This window comes from Dromiciops gliroides, chromosome 3 (assembly GCF_019393635.1).
Source record: "Dromiciops gliroides isolate mDroGli1 chromosome 3, mDroGli1.pri, whole genome shotgun sequence".
NCBI lineage: Eukaryota > Metazoa > Chordata > Mammalia > Microbiotheria > Microbiotheriidae > Dromiciops > Dromiciops gliroides.
The window spans coordinates 579,360,321-579,380,180 of record NC_057863.1 but is presented as its reverse complement, the minus strand read 5'-3'; the positions used below and the strand labels follow the sequence as shown (position 1 = coordinate 579,380,180).

The window sequence follows — 19,860 nt, the reverse complement described above, 5'->3', positions numbered from 1 at the left end:
GCCCAGTGCTCTATTCATTGTGCCACCTAGCTGTACCAACCTATCTATCAACTTTTAAAATATTGTCTTAATCATGTTACTCTTGTGGTATTTTTTAGGCAACTTCATTTTCATATTGAGTGTAACATGTCAGATCCAATCTTAATGAGTGCTGTTACTATGAATATATGGATCACCTGGATTATTATCCAAATGGATTTTATGACACCCTGGATTAATAGGAGAAAAAAATGCCCTTTGACTAAAGCTCCAAGCTGAATCCAAATAGCTAGCAGATAAGTCCCCATTCACTATCTTCTTTCCCCCAAGGAAGTAAATAGATCTTGTTCTACTTAACAAATACCTAGGCATCCTTGTTCTTGGTAAACCCTTCCTGTGTCTTTAAGTTGCCTGTTATAGTATTTGCATTAGGTTAATTTGTATTATGCTAAGAAAAATGGCATCACCCTGTAACCAGTGAGCAAAGGAACCTTATATACCCTCAGAAAGAGGGAACCTCTGTGTTTCCTTCTTAGGAAGAGTCTCCAGCATAATCATGTTTATTTTTTCTTGGAAAAAAAGAAATTGGTATTATGTTTTTCCTGTCTGTCTCTGATGTGGTTATTAGTGAAGGAGCATTATGTTCTCTGATCTGTTTTGTTCATAGGAGGACAGGTATGGAAACAAATTATAAGAGATATTATCAAATTGATTTCTCTGATCTGGTTATTCATTTTTGTAGGAGACAGGTAATTAAAAACTATATTTAATTTTCGACAGTGCTGTCTTAAGTTATCCTTTGCCTTTGGATCCAAGGTTCAGCAGTACATGGAATTCCCCAACACTTCCCTTGGTCAGCTACAGAATTCATCTTTTTTTTTTTTTTTTTTTTTTTTTTTGCGGGGCAATGGGGGTTAAGTGACTTGCCCAGGGTCATATAGCTAGTAAGTGTCAAGTGTCTGAGGCTGGATTTGAACCTGGGTCATCCTGAATCCAGGGCCAGTACTTTATCCACTGTGCCACCTAGCTGCCCCCTTATAGAATTCATCTTGACCAAAAGGGGGAAGTGTTGAATGGAATTAGCTATGAGATGACCTCATCCTGATTCCAGAGCCAATAACTGACTGAGGAACTGGTTTTATTGTTTCTTTGGATACTCCCTGCTGAGGGACTGCTATTGCTTTAGAATATTCCAACCCCCACCCTTGCACCTGCAGCTGAGCCATTTCAAGAATTGTACCCCACTCCCTCCACCCCAGTATTCTATAATATCCTTATGTTCAACATCCTCCTCAGGCACTCCAGTGCTGTGTGGTGGCCTCCAATTCCAATTCTCTTACTTTCATTAAAGATCCTAGTTTTAGCTACTTTGATAGTCTCCTTTATTTCAGGGTGACATCTGTATGGCACATTTTTTGTTGTCCTCCCAAGTTCTGTGTTCTACCCCAACTAGATTTTCTGTATGACTGCACAGGTGGTTGGACTGTAGTTTGGGAAATCATGTGATCAAGGGAAATCCAATCTTGTATTCAAGATCTGAAGGTCCTTTGTTCCCATACATGCAGAGACAGTTCCAGTCCTTCCCTAACCCCCTGTCCTATTGTCCAATGCCATGACTATTTTCCTGCTCAGTGAAAAGATTCCTAGTTGTAGTTCCAAGGAACCTCAAAAGAGCAGATACTTGATGGAGAGTCAGAGCACCTGGTTGTGGAAAACATCCCAAAGCCTTATTGTCACCTGTGTGACTCTGGGCAAGTCATTTAGCCTTTTCAGAACATCAGTTTCCTCATCTGTAAAATGAAGGTGTTGTACCAGAAAAAAAATCTCAAGTACCCTTTGTGAGCTGAGAACAAAGTATACCTAAAGTAGCATAATTTAGAAAGAAGTTTAGATCATTCAGCAGAGGGGGGAGACCTAAAAGAAATCTCATCTCCCTTAGCCCATCCCCAGTGTCAATAAGTTACATATTATATAAGATTCAAAGAAAGGAAGCAAAATAGTTAATGATTGACCAGCACAGAGGCAGTTTCCAGATAGGATACATGAGTTACTTGAGATGTCTAACTGGAGAGAGAAAACTCCTTGTCTCACTGGGTTTCCAGTCAATATAAACTAGGTCCTGAGTTAAGCATTAAAGGAATCTAATCTCTAAGAAATAGCTCTGCTTCTCTTAACCATGCAAGGCTAGGTTCAAACTTTGCCACAAAATTTTACCACACCCTCTCCTCCTTGATAATCTTTTCTCTCTACATTTTTATGAAAACCCTTCCTTACAGTTCTCTTACTTCTCTAGCCACTCCTCAGTCTCCTTTGCGGGATCTTCATCCATGTCACCTATGGGTGTCTGCCAGGGCTCTATGCTGGGCCCTCTCTCCTTCTCCCTCTATACTATTTCACTTGTTCTCATCAGCTCCCAGGCATCTATTTATCATTTTATATTGATATTTCTCAAATCTACTTATCCAGCCCCAACTTTTGTCCTTATTTCCAACTACCTATTGAACACCTAGAACCAGATGTCCACAGACATATAAAATTCAACTGTGCCAAACTGAACCCATCATTCACCCCACCAAACCTTCCCTTCTTCCTAACTTCCCTGTCACTGCTGAGAGCACGCCTCCTATCCTCTCAGTCTCCCAGGCTGATACACTAAGGGTCATCCTCAACACTTAATTCTTTCTTACCCTCCAGTATCCAAAATTTTTACAAGACCATTTGTTTTACCTTTCATCACATCTTTTTCCTAGTACACCTGGTCTCTCCTGACACTGCCTCCATCCTGGGGCAGGCCTTTATCACCTCCCTCATGCCTAGACTATGGCTCAGGCCTGCTGGTTGGTCTGACTGCCATCAGGGTCTCTGCACTCCACTCCAAACTTTTACTTGTCTGATCTTGTCATCCCACTCCTCTGAAACTTCCAGTGGTTCCCTATCACCTCCAGGATAAAACTGAAAATTCTTTATTTGGGGTTCAAAGCTCTTCAAAACCTGGCTCCCCCAACTTCCCAGTCTTTCACCTCCAACCCCTCATATCCTCTGACCCAGTGACACTGGCCTCCCTGTTGTTCCTTCCACCAGAAAATCTATCTCCAGACTCTGGGCATTTCTCCTGACTGTCTTCCCCATGGCTGGAATGCCCTCCCTCTTCATCTCATCCCCCTAACTTCCCGTACTTCAAGTTCCAGCTAAAATTCCACCTTCTACAGGAAGCCTTTCCTAATCTCTCTCCTTTTCCAGTGCCTGTCCTAGGTTATTATTTCCTCTTTGTCCTTTCTGTAGCTTGTTTGTATATATTTCTTTCCATGTTCTCTTCCTCATTAGATTTTGAACTTGGAGAAGGCAGGGACTGTCTTTTGCTTTTCTTTGTGTTCTTAGCACTTAGCACACTCCAAGCACATAGTAGGTGCATAATAAATGCTTATTGACTGACTGGCATTATGTTCAAAATAGGTATTTCTCTAGTTTGTGGCTAAGTTGAGTTGTCTGTAGGTTGTGAGATGAGAGAGAGGGAGCAAAAACAAAAAGTTGAATTAGAAATTGGGGAGATACCTATCAAATGGGGGAATGTCTGAACAAATTTTGGGAGGAGATTATGATGGAACACTATTGTGCTATAAGAAATGATGAGCAGTATGCTCTCAGAAAAACCTGGAAAGACTTACATGAGCTGATGTAAAGTGAAATGTACTGTATACAAAATAACAACACAATGGGAGGCACTAGAGGGACCCTACATGAGCTGGTATGGCAAGGAATCATGGAAATAAAGAACACCAAATACAGAAGTAGATTGAAGCTTCTACTTTGTTTTCCAGCTCACATCAAACCCGAAATAACTAGGTAGTCACAGAGAACAAGTCAAGTATATTGGTAGTGAAGAGTAAGGTGACAGTCTGAACATGGATTCTCCTTCCCCTTCAGCCTAGAAAGAAATCAATGGTGATGATGAGGGGGGTGCTGGTAAATGTTTAACATCCAGCTATGGGGGTGGGGGTGCATGCAAGACACTTTTAAGTTGAATGTGTATTATTAATATTTTTATCATTCTCTAAAATCTAGACAATTAAAAAAAGCAATAAATCAAGCCCTGGTTTCTAGCATTCTAAGGTATACATTTTCACTCTGAAAATTTCAACCAGCTGCTCATCATTTCTTATATCACAATAGCATTCCATTACATTCATATATCACAACTTATTCATCTATTTCCCAATTGATGGGCATTCCCTCTATTTCTAATTCTTTGCCACCATAAAAAAGAGCAGCTATGAATATTTTTGTACATGTGGGTCCTTTTACCTTTTTTATGATCTCTTTAGGATATAGACCTAGTACTGGTATTGGTGGGTCAAAGGGTATGCACAGTTTTATAGCCTTTTCAGCATGGTTCCAAATTGTACTTGAAAATGGTTGGATCAGTTCACAACTCCACCAACAGTGCATTAGTGTTTCAATTTTCTCACAACTTCTCCAACATTTATCATTTTCCTTTTTTTTTTTAAAATCATATTGGCCAATTAGATAGGTGTGAGGTGGTATCTTGGAGTAGTAGTGATTGAGAACATTTTTTTTTTGTGGGGCAATGGGGGTTAAGTGACTTGCCCAGGGTCACACAGCTAGTAAGTGTCAAGTGTCAGAGGCTGGATTTGAACTCAGGTACTCCTGAATCCACTGCCTGTTCATATCCTTTGACCATTTCTTAATTGGGAAATGACTTGTATTTTTATATATTTGATTCAGTTCTCTATATATTTTAGATATGAAACCTTTATCAGAAATTGTCAGCAAAAATTATTTTCCAGCTTTCTGCTTTCCTTCTAATGTTGTTTGCATTGATTTTGTCTGTCCAAAAACCTTTTAATTTAATTTAATTTAATGATCCACTCTGCATTTCATAATGTTCTCTATCTCATCTTTAGTCATAAATTCTTCCTCTCTACACAGTTCTGACAAGTAGACTAGTACTTCCTTTTCTAATTTGCCTATGATATCACTCTTTATGTCTAGATCATGTGCTCATCTTGACTTTACTTTGGTGTATGGTGTAAGATGTCAATCTATACCTAATTTTTGCCATACTATTTTCTAGTTTTCCCAGCAGTTTTTGTCAAATAGTGAGTTCCTATCCTGGAGGATGGAATCTTTGGGTTTAACAAACAGGAAATTGTTATATTCATTTACTGCTGTGTTTTGTGTGCCTAACCTTTCATTGATCCACCTCTCTATTTCTTAACCAGTACCAAATAGTTTTGGTGGCTGCTGCTTTGTAATATACTTTTAGATCTGGTATAACTATGCTACTTCCATTTGCATTTTCCCCATTAATTCCCTTGATATTCTTGACATTTTATTCTTCCAGATGAATTTTATTATTTTTTTTCTAGCTCTATGCAATAAATTTTTGGTAGTTTGGTATGGTACAGAATAAGTAAACTAATTTAGTTAGAATTGTCATTTTGATTATATTAGCATGACCTAACCATGAGCAATTTATACTTTTCCATTTGTTTAGATCTGATTTTATTTGTGTTAAAAGTGTTTTGTAATTGTGTTCATAGAGTTTCTGGGTTTGCCTTGGCAGGTAGACTCCCAAATATTTAATATTGTCTTCAGTTATTTTAAGTGGAATTTCTCTTTCTATCTCTTGTTGCTGGACTTTATTGGTCATATATAGAAATGTTGATGATTTATATGGATTTATTTTATATCCTGCAACTTTGCTAAAGTTATGAATAGTTTCAAGTAATTTTGAGTTGATTCTTTAGGATTCTCTAAGTATACCATCATATCATCTGCACAGAGTGATAGTTTTGTTTTTTTCCTTGCCTATTATAATTCCTTGCTAAAGCTAACATTTCTAGTACAATATTAAAGAATAGTGGTGATAATGGACATCCTTGTTTCACTCCGATCTTGTTGGAAATGTCTCTAAATTATCCCCATTTCATATAATGTTTTCTGTTGGTTTAAAATAGATACTGTTTATCATCTTAAGGAAAGCTCTATTTATTCCTGTGCTCTCTTGTGTTTTTAATAGGAATGGGTGCTGTATTTTATCAAAGTTTTCTCTACATCTATTGATATGGTTGGTTATGTTGATAGTTTTCCTAATATTGAACCAACCCTGCATTCCTGATATAAATCCAACCTGGTGATAAATTACTGTAATCTCCTTGCCAATAATTTGTTTAAAATATTTGCAGCAGAAACGGGGGGTGGGGTGGGGTGGGGGGGTGGAGCTAAGATTGCAGAGAGAAGCTAGGAAGTTGCCTGAGCTTTCCTGTACTTCCCTCAAAAACAACATTAAATCAAGCCTCTAAATAGATTCTGGAACTACAGAACCTACAAAAAGAGAGACACACCCCTACTACTTGAGATAATTGAAAAGACTTCAGGAAAGGTCTTTCTCACCTGGGTGAAAAGGGAGCGTGGCTCAGCACTACTCATCTCAGCTGGCAGCTCAGCTTAGCAAAGCTCAGTTCAGTGGGAAGCTCGGCAGGCAGCTCAATGTTGCTGCAACTCAACGTTGCTGCAACTCAACATAGCTGTGAGTGGGGCAGCTGAGAGCAGTAAGAAGCTTGCAACAGTGAACCCTGTGCCCCAGGAGCAGACTTCAACTTTTTAAGTTTAAAAATAGGCTACAGGGGCAGCTAGGTGGCACAGTGGATAGAGCACCGGCCCTGGAGTCAGGAGTACATGAGTTCAAATCCAGCCTCAGACACTTAACACTTACTAGCTGTCACTTAACCCCAAATGCCTCACTAAAAAAAAGTAGACTACAACAGGAGCAAGAAACAAAAAAGGACCCTTACCATTGACAACTTCTATGGTGAAAGGGAAGACCAAAACTAAAACTCAGATGAGTCTATCAAAATGCCCACAAGTGGATAGATGGTCTTGTCTCAAGACCAAAAAGCCTTCTTTGAAGAATTCAAAAAGGCTTTTAGAAACCAAATGAGATGTGGAATATGGATGCTGATTGAACCATACTATTTCTTTTGTTTTTGGTGCTGTTAATTTTTTCTTTTTTGAGGTTTTTCCTTTTTGCTTTTATTCTACTCTTGTAATGTGACCAATGCAGAAATATGTTTAATGTTATTGTACATATATAATCTATATCAGATTATTTGCTGTCTTGGGGAGGGGGAGGAGAGGGGAGGGAGGGAGAAAAATTTGAAATTGGAAATCTTATAAAAACAAATGTTGAAAACTATCTCAGCATGTAATTGGAAAATAATAAAATACTTTAAAAAATAAATAAGACAGATTATGAAATACAAAAAAAAAAAAGAAACCAAATGAGAGAGGTAGAAGAAACATGGAAAAAGAAATAAAAGAAATGAGAGTTACACTACAAAAAGAAGCACAAAAATTGACTGAGGAAAACAATTCCTTAAAAAAAATTGGCCAAATGAGAAAAAAAATAGCCAAATTGGAGAAAAAGTTGGCCAAATGGAAAAAGAGGTGCAAAAGCTTACTGAGGAAAATAAGATCTTAAAAATTAAAATTGAGCAGATGGAAGCTGATGACTCCATGAGACACCAAGAATCTGTTGAGCAGAATCAAAAGACAGAAAAAAATAGAAGAAAATGTAAAATACCTCATTGGAAAAACAACTGACTTGGAAAATAGATCCAGGAGAGATAATCTGAGAATTATTGGACTACCTGAAAGCCATAATCAAGAAAAGAGTCTAGACACCATATTCTAGGAAATTATCAGGGGAACAGCCCTGAAATTCTAGAATCAGAGGATAAAATCATCATTGAAAGAATCCACTGATTACCTCCTAAAAGAGACCCCAAAAGGAAAACTTCAAGGAATATAGTAGCCAAACTCCAGAATTATCAGGCGAAGGAGAAAATACTCCAAGCAGCCAGAAAGAAACCATTTAAATATAATGGAGCCACAGTCAGGATTGCACAGGACCTGGCAGCTTCAACATTAAATGATCAAAGGACTTGGAATATGATATTCAGGAAGGCTAAGGAGCTTGGGTTACAACCTATAATCAATTACCCAGCAAAACTGATCATTCTCTTTCAGAGGAAAAGATGGATATTCCATGAAATAGGGGACTTCCAAGGCTTTCTGAGAAAAAGACCAGAACTGAACAGAAAATTTGATCTCCAAATACAAGACTCTAGAGAACTATAAAGAGGTAAACAAGGGTGGGGAGGGGAAGGTTGTTCAATTATGTTAAACTGCTTGCATCCCTATGAGGGAGGATAATACTTCTAACTCTTGGGATCTGTATCTCTGTTAAGGTATTGTTATTGAATCAACTTTGATGTGATGATATAAAGAAACTTAAGGGGAAGAATAAAATTAGACTAGGGGAAGGAGAGAAAGGGGGAGGTGGAATGGGGTTAATTACAAGATATGAAGAGGTACAAAAAGAACCCATTACAATAAGGGGAAAGAAGGGAGGAGTGAACATGGTTGCAACCTTACTCTCATCAGATTTGGTTCAGGGAGGGAACAAAATACACTCCCACTTGTATAAAGGAACTTAGCTTACTCTTTAAGGAAACAAAAGGGGAAGGGGGAAAAGGGTGGTATTTATAGAAGGGAGGGCAGAAGTGGGGGGGAAAGGGGTAAGAAAAAGAAGGGCAGCTGATAAAAGGGAGGGCAGATTGAGGGAGGCAATGGTCAGAAGCAAAACATTGGTCAAGAGTAATAGGTGGGGCAGCTAGGTGGTGCAGTGGATAAAGCACTGGCCCTGGATTCAGGAGGACCTCAGTTCAAATCTGGTCTCAGACACTTGACACTTACTAGGTGTGTGACCCTGGGCAAGTCACTTAACCCTCATTGCCCTGAAAAAAAAGAGGAATAGGGTGAAAGAAGGGAACAAAGAGTACAAACAAAGGGGAAAAGAGGATGGAGGGAAATAAATAGTTAATAATTTTACCTGTGAATGTGAATGGGATGAACTCTCCCATAAAACAGAAGCGAATAGCAGAGTGGATTAAAAATCAGAATCCTACAATATATTGTTTACAAGAAACTTATTTGAAGCAGAGAGATACACACAGAGTAAAGGTAAAAGGTTGGAGCAAAATATATTATGCTTCAATTGAAGTAAAAAAATAAGGGGTAGCAATTCTTATCTCAGACAAAGCAAAAGAAAAATAGATCTAATTAAAAGAGATAAGGAAATAAACTACATCTTGCTAAAAGGTATGATAAATAATGAAGTAATATCAATACTAAACATGTATGCACCAAGTGGTTTAGCATCCAAATTCTTAGGGGAAAAGTTAAATGAATTACAAGAGGAAATAGACAGCAAAACTATACTAGTGAGGGATCTGAACCTTCCCCTCTCAGAATTAGATAAATCTAACTACAAAATAAATAAGAAAGACGTTAAAGAGGTGAATAGAAAATTAGAAAAGTTAGATATGATAAATATCTGGAGAAAATTGAATGGGGATAGAAAGGAATATACCTTCTTCTCAGCAGTACATGGAACATTTTCAAAAACTGACCATGTATTAGGGCACAAAAACATCATAGTCAAATGTAGAAAGGCAGAAATAGGAAATGCATCCTTCTCAGATCATGATGCAATAAAAATTACATGTGATAAAGAGCCATGGAAAAGTAGACTGAAAATCATTTAGAAACTAAATAATTTCATTCTAAAGAATGGGTGGGTCAAACAACAAATCATATAAACAATCAATAACTTTATCCAAGAGAATGACAATAATGAGACAACATATCAAATCTATGGGATGCAGCCAAAGCAGTGCTTAGGGGAAATTTTATAGCTCTAACTGCTTACATGAATAAAAAAGAGAAAGAGGAGATCAATGAATTGGGCATGCAACTTAAAAAGCTATAAAAAGGACAAATTAGAAATCCCCAATTAAATACTAAATTAGAAATCCTGAAAATTAAAGGAGAAATTAATAAGATTGAAAGCAAAAAAACCCTATAGAATTAATCAATAAAACTGAGAGCTGGTTTTATGAAAAAAGCCAATAAAATAGATAAACCATTGGTTAATTTGATTAAAAAAAGAAAGAAGAAAACCAAATTACCAGTATCAAAAATGAAAGGGGGGTGATTTTACCACCAATGAAGTGGAAATTAAAGCAATAATTAGGAACTATTTTGCCCAACTGTATGCCAATAAATTTGACAATCTAAATGAAATGGATAAATATTTACAAAAATACAAACTGCCCAGGTTAACTGAAGAGGAAATAAAATCCTTAAATAAGCCCATATTAGAAAAAGAAATTGAACAAGCCATTAATGAACTCCCTAAGAAAAAATCCCCAGGGCCAGATGGGTTTACAGGTGAATTCTACCAAACATTTAAAGAACAATTAATTCCAATATTATACAAATTATTTGGAAAAATAGCTGAAGAAGGAGTTCTACCAAATTTGTTCTATGACACAAACATGGTGGTGATACCAAAACCAGGCAGAGCAAAAAGAGAGAAAGAAAATTATAGACCAATCTCCCTTATGAATATTGATGCTAAAATCTTCAATAAGATACTGGCAAGGAGATTACAGCAAGTGATCACCAGGATAATACACTATGACCAGGTGGGATTTATACCAGGAATGCAGAGCTGGTTCAACATTAGGAAAACTATTAACATAATCAATCACATCGATAAGAAAACTAACCAAAATCATATGATTATCTCAATAGATGCAGAGAAAGCTTTTGACAAAATACAGCACCCATTCCTAATAAAACCACTAGAGAGCTTAGGAATAGGTGGAGCTTTCCTTAAAATAAAAAGTAGTATCTACCTAAAACCATCAGCAAGCATTATATGTAATGGAGATAAAGTAGAGGCCTTCCCAATAAGATCAGGGGTGAAACAGGGATGTCCATTATCACCTCTATTATTTAATATTGTACTAGAAATGTTAGCTTTAGCAATCAGAGAAGAAAAAGGAATTAAAGGAATTAGAGTAGGCAAGGAGGAAACAAAACTATCACTCTTTGCAGATGATATGATGGTATACTTAGAGAATCCTAGAGAATCAACTCAAAAATTACTTGAAACAATTAACAACTTTAGCAAAGTAATAGGATATTTTTCCAATTATTTATATCTGATTTGATTTGTGTGAAAAGTGTTTTGTAATTGTGTTCATAGAGTTCCTGGGTTTGTCTTGGCAAGTAGACTTTAGCATCTGGAAGTTACCACCTGTTAGTTGTGTCAATCAGTGCTACCAACCAATTAGCTTGGAGCTGTGTGTGTGTGTGGGTTCACAGTTCATATATCTTTGGAAAAGTGGATATTCCTTAGGGTGGCAGTTAACTCTGATTGGTTAACAATTAATGAGAGAAGGAATATTACAGTGAGAAGTGGGTTTAGTCCAATGAAGGGCTGAGATAGTGACAACATGCCACTCTTCGACAAAGAGATTATTTTTATTTTTTAAAAATTTTCTTCATTTAATATTTTATTTTCCCTGAATTACCTGTAAAAACAATTTTAACATCCATTTAAAAACTTTTTAGTTGCATATTCTCTCTTTATCTCCCCTCCTTGCCCCTCTTTGAGAAAGTAAGCAGTTCATTAGAGGTTATACATGTGTAGTCATACAAAATATTTCCATATTAGTCATGTTGTGGAAGAAAACAGGCAACAAAACCTCAGAAAAAATTAAGTAAGTAAAAAAAAATATGGTTCAATCTGTGTTCAGACACCAACAGTTCTTTCTCTGGGTATGGATAGCATTTTTCATCATAAGTCCTTCAGAGTTTTCTTGAATCATTGTAGTGCTGAATAGCTCTCATTCACATCTGATCGTCTCACAACATTGCTGTTACTACACAGTACGTTTCACTTTGCATCAGCTCATTTAAATCTTTCCAGGTTCTTCTGAAAGCATACTGCTCATCTTTTCTTATGGCACAATAGTATTCCTTCACAATTGATGGGCATCCCCTCAATTTCCAATTCTTTGCCACCAGGAAAGAGCTGCTATAGGTATATTTTTATACGTATAGGTCCTTTTCTTTTTTGGTTTTTATCTCTTTATGGATATAGACCTAGTAGTAGCATGGTTTTATAGCCCTTTGGGCCTAGTTCCAAATTGCTCTACAGAAAGGTTGAATCAGTTTCCAACTCCACCAATAGTACCTTAATCTCTCATTTCCCCCGTATCACTTCCAGTATTTGTCATTTTCCTCTTCTGTCCTATTAGCCAATTGAATAGGTATGAGGTAGTACCTCAGAATTGTTTTGATTTGCATCTCTTTAATCAATAGTGATTTAGAGGATTTTTTTTCCCATATGGCTATGGATAGCTTTGATGACTTCATCTGAAAACTTCACATCTTTTGATCATTTATCAATTGGGGAATGGCTCTTATTTTTAAAAATTTGGCTCAGTTCTCTACATGTTTGAGATATGAGGCCTTTATCAGAGAAACTTGCTTCAAAATTATTTTTCAAGGTTATTATTGCTAACTGTGTTTCCCTCCATCCTATTCTTCCCCCCCCTCCAATTTATTTTATTCTCAAAGACAGTATCATTAAACTCAGACCACCTTGGGCAGGAATTCACTTTACATAAAATGGTCTAGGTGGGGTACATTTTTGGCAGAGGTCAGTAATGTCCTTCAAAGACTTGGTTTTGAACAAGAAAATAGAACAGGGAAAAACCTTGGATCTTTCATAATTGGTTATAAATAATCATTTCTCTCAAAATTGCTGCAGTCTTCTATTATGAACAGCTAGCTTGCTTTGCTTTTAAAGTATAGAGTAAGTTTAAACTACAGTTTGAAGGTTGTCCTGTTTGTCTGTGGTTCTTTATGACTTTCTTTGGTCTTCTTTCTGTTCTCTCCTTTGCTTATTAAAAGAAAAGGCATCTTAACGACCCTCTTTTCTTTCTTTATTTTTGCTGTCCTGTCCCCAACCCTTCCCTTCTTGAACTCCCACCTCTCTTGAAAGAAAAACAATGCCCTTTTTAACAAACATGTATGGTCAAGCAAAGATGTCCAAAGAGACATGTCTCATTCTGCACCTTGAATCCATCACTTCTCTGTCAGACAGTGGGTAGCAGGTTTCATTATTAATATTTTGGAAGCAGAGTTGGTCATTTAATTGATCAGCGTTTTTTGAGTCTTTCAAATTTAATGAATGTGCAGGCAAAACAATGATACCTTAGCTCTTTTGATTACTAGGTGCTAAGGTCAACTGTTTATTCACATTTGACATCCAAGAAGCCTAATAACTGGGAGGCAGGATTGATGTAGTTGTCCTTTTGTCAAAAAGATACTTTGGTGGAGGGGCCTGAAAGGAGGCTTGAACTTGATCCTCCCAAACTCTCAAATTTTCCAGCAACATAATATAAGATCCTTGGGGGAAGGGTCTACTTCATTTTTATCTTTGCATTCCCTATGTCATGCATGATGCCTTATGTCGGGGGCACGGGTTCAAGCCCTAACAACGGGGGTTGAGGATCTGAGACGATTAATCATTGACACATCAGTACCACATTATGTGTGAATAACTGTGTGCATTTTATTACTGGGACAGCTCAGTATTTAAAGCAAAAAACCACAAAGTAATTAAATAAAGTCTCTGAAAGAATAATTCTAAGAGAATAAGAGTAATTTTTCAACCTTTCAGCCTTGACCCGGCAAAACTTTTTCCAGGCCTAAACAGGGCAAAGTTTGTACAGTTGATTCCTTGGACCCTGGGAGACTGGCCAAGCATTGTCTATGGAATTCAGGCTTTGACCACAAAGTCTCCTAGGAGACTTGCTGCTTTGGTGACCATGTTGGGCCTGGGGAGGGGGAACACAGTCGGTGGGGTGACAGAGAGCACTCTGGGTTCTCCACAGCCTTATACATAGAAAGTGCTTGGTAAATGCTTAGTAATTGTATGAAAGTATCATGAGAGCCAGAAGGGACCTTGGGGATCATCATTGCTTGTATTTATTTTCCCAGCTCTTAGCACAATGCTTCATACATAGTACACGCTTACAAAATGCTTTATCCATCTATGTATGTATGTATGTGTTGTGGGGTTGGAATTAAAGTTTAAACTGACCAGCTAAACTGAAGGACAGAAACACCTTGAGAAGTAAGAGAGATAATAAGCCCATTAGGCGTTGCTGCTGCCTGGGGGGCACCAGGGGGACAGAGATTGCTCCAGAAATCAGAACAACTGCCGGTTACCTGACTTCTCCCAGACCATCCCTAATAAGGGACATTCCAATCACTCTATCTACCATCTATAAACAGTTTTGACCTTTCTTCTGTTTTGGGAGAAATGTGTTTCAGAGAATTGTGATCTCTAAGCCATTTTCTCCTCACAAGAGGAGTTCTGACTTTTCTCTTAGTCTCCTTTCTCTTGCACCTAAATAAAAGATTTTTTTCCAATTGGATTTGTGTGTGAGAGGGTATAATTCTTTAAAGAGGAGTATCTAAGCCCTTCCCCCAATACCACCCCTGCATCTCTCTCTCTCTCTCTCTCTCTCTCTCTCTCTCTCTCTCTCTCTCTCTCTCTCTCTCTCTCTCTCTCTCTCTCTCTCTCTCCAGTTCCTACAGAGGTGAGAGTGGAACCCAGGAGAGCAAAATGCTTTGGCCAAGGTCACAGGGGCAGGCAGGTTCATTCAGCTCCTTCTCACACAGATACTGAGCTAAAGCAGAGTCAAATGGAGCCCAAATCTCACAGACTCACAGGCAGTAAGCCCTGGGAGGGACCTCTGAATCATCTTGTCCAATTTCTTCATTTTTCAGGGGAAGAAACAATCCTTGACTCAGAGTCAGAGGAGGGATTAGGACCTAGGTCTCCAGTCTCCCAGTCCAGTTTTCTTTCAGCCACATGGCTGATTTTCTCCCTTCTCACCTCCACCCGAGGTTTCTTCAGCTCTGCCAACAAAGCAATTCCTGGTCTTAGAACTCAGGATGAACAGCTGAGCAGGGAGCGGGGCCTTTGGTCCTTCCAGACTCACTCTAACCCCAAGCTCACTGTCCATACCCATGCCTAAGGGTCTGCTGTACAGGAAGTTTGAATAGCTTGGGAGGGCTCATCTCTTAAGGAATGAAATGGTTCCTGGGATGGGAAGTCTTCCACAAGGAATAGAAGAGCTGAGGAGCTGTCTCCCTATCCCAATCTCATTGTTTGCTCCCACAATCTCCAATTCCTCTTTATGGGGACAGGATTAGGGGGTGCTCAGGCATAGCTGAAGGTCACAGGGGTAGGCAGGTTCATTCAGCCCCTTCTCACACTGAGACTGAGCTAAGGCAGAGTCAAATGGAGCCCAAATCTCAGATGTCTGGCCTTGTGGAAATGTTTGCTTCTCTCCAGATCCCTCAAGTGGCCCCTCCACCAGCCCATTACACTTTCAACATGGAAAGATTTTGAAGTCAAAGAGGTGAAAATTTGAAGAAAACAAAAAAAGTCTCACCTGGAGATGGGGAGGCAGAAAGATACACACTCCAGCAGGGGGTGAGGTATCACTGTTCTTCCCCCAGCCCCATTAAATGCTTCCTTCTCTAAGGGACAATTGTGGAATGGGAGCCTTGTGAGCTCTCTCCTGGTCTCCAGGATGTCTACTGCTGCCCTTTGTCCTGGGGAAACAAGATGTGTTCTCATGTGCCTGCTGACCTCTGGTGGCACCAGAGGGAATAGGCACAGCCCTTCCTTGCCACCCCTGGGCGGGGTCAAATCTTAAAAATATATCTTAAAAATACAAGGCCTTTGGGGCAGCTAGGGGGTGCAGTGGATAGAGCACTGGCCCTGGATTCAGGAGGACCTGAGTTCAAATTCGGACTCAGACACTTAACACTTACTAGCTGTGTGACCCTGGGCAAGTCACTCAATCCCAATTGCCTCACCAAAAAAACCAAACAAAAAAACAAGGCCTTTTCTGCTCTGAGTAACTGGAAATGGAAAATAGAGGGCTGCTCCCACAACAGAAACCTGCTCCAGGTCCCCTTCTTAGACCCCTGTCACTAGTTTAGCCAGCCCCACCCTGTCACCAGCATCTGCCCAGTTCTAATGCCAGGCTTTGCCCCTGCTCCACTACAAGGCTCCACTGGACTTCTTCCTAAGAGCATTATGGACCCTTTAACATTTCTGCCTTGGGATAAAGCACCAATCACCCCACCCTGGTTATGGCTTCCTCAGTGATCTGATTAACTACTTTATACTGCTGAACTATGATTCAATTCAGCTCAACAAACATTGATTCAAGAAGTTTTAAGTAAGACCAGAGGCAGTGCAGCAGAGTGGATAGAGGGCCAGACTTGAAGTCAAGAAGACCTGGGTTCAAGTCCTGAGTCTGATACATTCTAGAGGGATGTGACTTTGGATAAGTCACAAGCTCTTGGTGTCCCAGGCAGCTAAGACCGAAAGTCACAGACAAGTTGCCAATCAGTGTCAGTGTGGAGAGAGCTCCCTCTACTGGTGGGATCACAGGTATGGAAAATGTACAAGGTTCGGGGGATTAGGTGCTTGACCAGTGATGTTTGATGGCATAATGGGCCAGCCCACCCAGAAATAGCTGCCTTTTAACAAGGGGTCCCTGAGGAATGAGTGAACAAGTTGTGATACGTGATGTGATAGATTGTGAAATGATTGTGATAGAATACTATTGTGCTATAAGCAATGATGAGCAAGATGATCTCACAAAAACCAGGAAAGACGGACATGAACTGATGCAAAGTGAAGTGAGCAGAGTCAGGAGAACATTTACAAAGTAATTCAGTAGATGATGGTGGAGGGGGAGGAAGACTGCATCATCTGGGCACAAAGCTACTATCCTTGCCCAGGATTCCCTCATGTGTTCTCTGCTCCCCCCCACCCCCCTAACCTAGAGCACCGGGATCAGCAACAAGGGTTTCCCCTTCTCTGATTTCCACAGTGATGGAGTTTAGGGACCTATTTTCAGAGAATCTCCCCACATCTCAGAAGACATTTATAATGATTGTTGTTATATTCTTGGTGGTCTTCCCTGGTTTCTTTTTTTTGTGTGTGTGAGGCAATTGGGGTTAAGTGACTTGCCCAGGGTCACACAGCTAGTAAGTGTTAAGTGTCTGAGGTGAGATTTGAACTCAGGTCCTCCTGACTCCAGGGCTTTGTTGGGATAACAGAGAAACTAATGAGTGGTCCCTGTTCTAGGTGGGTTTTGTCAAAGATGATGTTATCCATGGAAAGTCAGGAGGATGGACTCTTGGGGAGAAACCTCTTAGCCAGTTCTCACCTCAGCTTATTGCTGTACCCACTCCCATCCAGGAACTGGTTTCTTGGTTCCTTTCTAGGTCTAGGTGAAGGGATGGGGATTGTTGGGCCTTTCCCTTGCCAGGCAACCTATTTCCAGAGCTGTGCCCTCCAATATATGGCTGTAGACCTGGTCCTGGGCACCAGCCCCAGTCCATCTCTGGATGTCCTAGTTTGCTCTTCCTTACTCCCTTGGCCTTTATGCAGCCACCCTATACTCAGTTCATTCCCAGGCCTAGCCACCCACTGGCTGATTAAAGGAATGAATAATTTTGATTTCAATAAAAATTTTTTATCAGTGATTTCTAGGTAAAGATTGGACTTTCTCTCATCTGAGTCTCTTACCTGCTTATTGAAGCAGCCTGGTCCTGATGCCAGCTCCTCTTCCCATTCTCCTGGCACACCTGCTCGCTGTCACTGCTTCACCTGCCTCCAGCTTTTCTGTCCTAAATGAGACAGCCTCCTCCCCATGATCCTGCCCCTGGTAAACTGAGGCCCTGAGACTGAGGAGGGACAGCTGGGGCTTACCTCAATAGTCATAGCCTCAAGGCACTAGGTTAACTACTTGGAACCCAGCTAGGGACCTTAGGTCCTCCTGATTTGTCACCTTTTGTCAGAGGCTTTATCTCTTCAGTGCCCGGGCATTCTATAGAGCTCTGTGCCAGTAAGATTTCTATTTGTCTGGTTGAATTGGGTCTTTTAATGCGATTTTAGGGAAGGTAGTTAGTAAAGTGGATGGAGTGATATGCCTGGAGTCAGTAAGACTCATCTTGAGTTTAAATCCAGCCTCAGATACTTACCAGCTGTATGACCCTGCACAAGTCACTTAACCTTGTTTGCCTCACTTCCTCAAAATGATCTGGAGAAGGAAATGGTGAAGCATTCCAGTATCTGCCAAGAAAACCCCAAATGGGTTCATGAAAAGTCAGATGGGACTGAAATGACTAAACAAAAATTCAATTCACATTTGTTTTATTTGTTTTTATTTTATTTTTTGAAGTAAAGGGGACTGCCTCCTTTAGTTTTAGTCAATGTGTCGCTCAATTTCTTTTCTCTCTTTTCATTCCCTTTACATTGCTAGTTATCACAGAACTCTTTACAAGTATCTGTAATGTTATTGCTTCATTTAAGGAAACTATGTTTCTTAACAAAGCACAGGGGAGTTTGTGAGAAAATAATGGGTTTTGGGACACTCAAAAGACCCAGATCAAGGGGATTGATTGGATTGACTTTGCTGAGTGACTCACTTGAAGTTGACTTGATTGAAACCACACCTACCTGAGATGCTGGTTCTCAGAGGGTGTGAACTCTGACCTCAACACAGGACCACCTTCAAGTCCACTGAATCAATGGATTTGGGTGATGCTAGCTAATTAGCTTTAAGCAGTGTGTAAGGACCGCCTCTCCTCCCCATGCAGAGAAAGCTTCTGCTCTGAGTTTGTCTCTTGGACAGGCTGGTGATAGAGGACTTGGAGGATGAAGCAGGCCAGGCTGCAGCTCTAGGCTATATAGGCCTTTTCTTAACTTTCTGAGCTAGGTGTTTTCCTTTTACTAATACTTGGTATGCTTTAATAAATGCTTAATGCCCCAAATTGGTGCTAAAGCTTCTAATTTATAAGTAACAAATATATTAGAAAATCCAGCTAATTTTACCCAAACTTGAGGCAGAAATAAGGCAAACACATTTAATTTTACTTGTCACAGAAGGCAATCAGGGTTAAGTGACCTGTCCAGGGTGACATAGACATATTTGTTTTAGAGAAAAAAAAACCCCTTATTTTAATTTTAAAATGTATTTCCTTAATATTTTATTAGTTTATATCACTTATTTTTATTTTCTCTCTAATTTGGTTCTTATAAATCCTTTTCCATTTTTATTTTCACACATCCTGTCTGACTCTGTGACCCTGGACTAGTCACCTACTTCCCAGTGTTCTCTAAGACTAGAGATAGCAGACGAAGTACAGATCAGCATTGCTAATGGAAGTTCCTCCTCCAGAATTCCTAGACCAAAGACATCCCATGTTCTTTAGAAAATCATTTATATTTATTTTTATAGTGTTCCATTATTTGAAAAATAATTTCTCTTAAATGGTTCTTTTTAAAATTTACAACGGTATTATATTTACTTTATCAAATTATTGCTAACTTTTATAAAAGCATTTATTTTTTTTTATTGACAGCAGAAGTAATCCAAAGTGTCCAGCTAGAGGAGGACAGAAAAGCAGCAGGGACCAGCAGGGACCCACCTGCCTCTTTAGGGGAGCTCTGGGTTCCCTGCAAGCCACGAGCTCAAAAATCTGTCTTTTACTGATACAGGAAGGAGAAGGTGGAGCAGCAGGACCACAGAGAAGTGCCTATGAAAAGCCCCTTCTTTTGTGCCCCCTTTCCTTCCCTGAGACTTCCAGCAAATGGGGGTAGGTGGGAAAGTGAGGTTTTCTCTCCCCTTCCCTTCCCCTGCATCAAAGGCAATGGGTTAAAGCTTATGGATGCCTAGGCAAGCCAGAGAGAGTCTGGAATCTCTGGCTTCTTCTGCCTTTCCATTTTCTCCTTGAGCACATCATTGACTAAGAGTCTGGAGAAGTGAGCATTTTCCTCTTTTGGTAGCATCATGGAGGGCGGAGACTTCCCCAATTCTGGATTTTGTTGAGTTACCC

At 39.5% G+C, this 19,860-nt stretch overlaps 1 protein-coding gene across 1 annotated transcript in view; it reads left to right on the top strand.

Annotated features, from left to right (window-relative positions):
- The window catches only part of LOC122747984 (butyrophilin-like protein 2), a 61,455-nt gene extending 46,486 nt beyond the window's left edge, over window positions 1–14,969 (top strand). The window contains exon 5 of the mRNA XM_043993735.1: window positions 14,719–14,969. Coding sequence (XP_043849670.1) covers window positions 14,719–14,969 — 251 coding nt within the window. The remainder of the gene's footprint in view (window positions 1–14,718) is intronic.
- The last annotated feature ends 4,891 nt before the right edge of the window (window positions 14,970–19,860 follow it).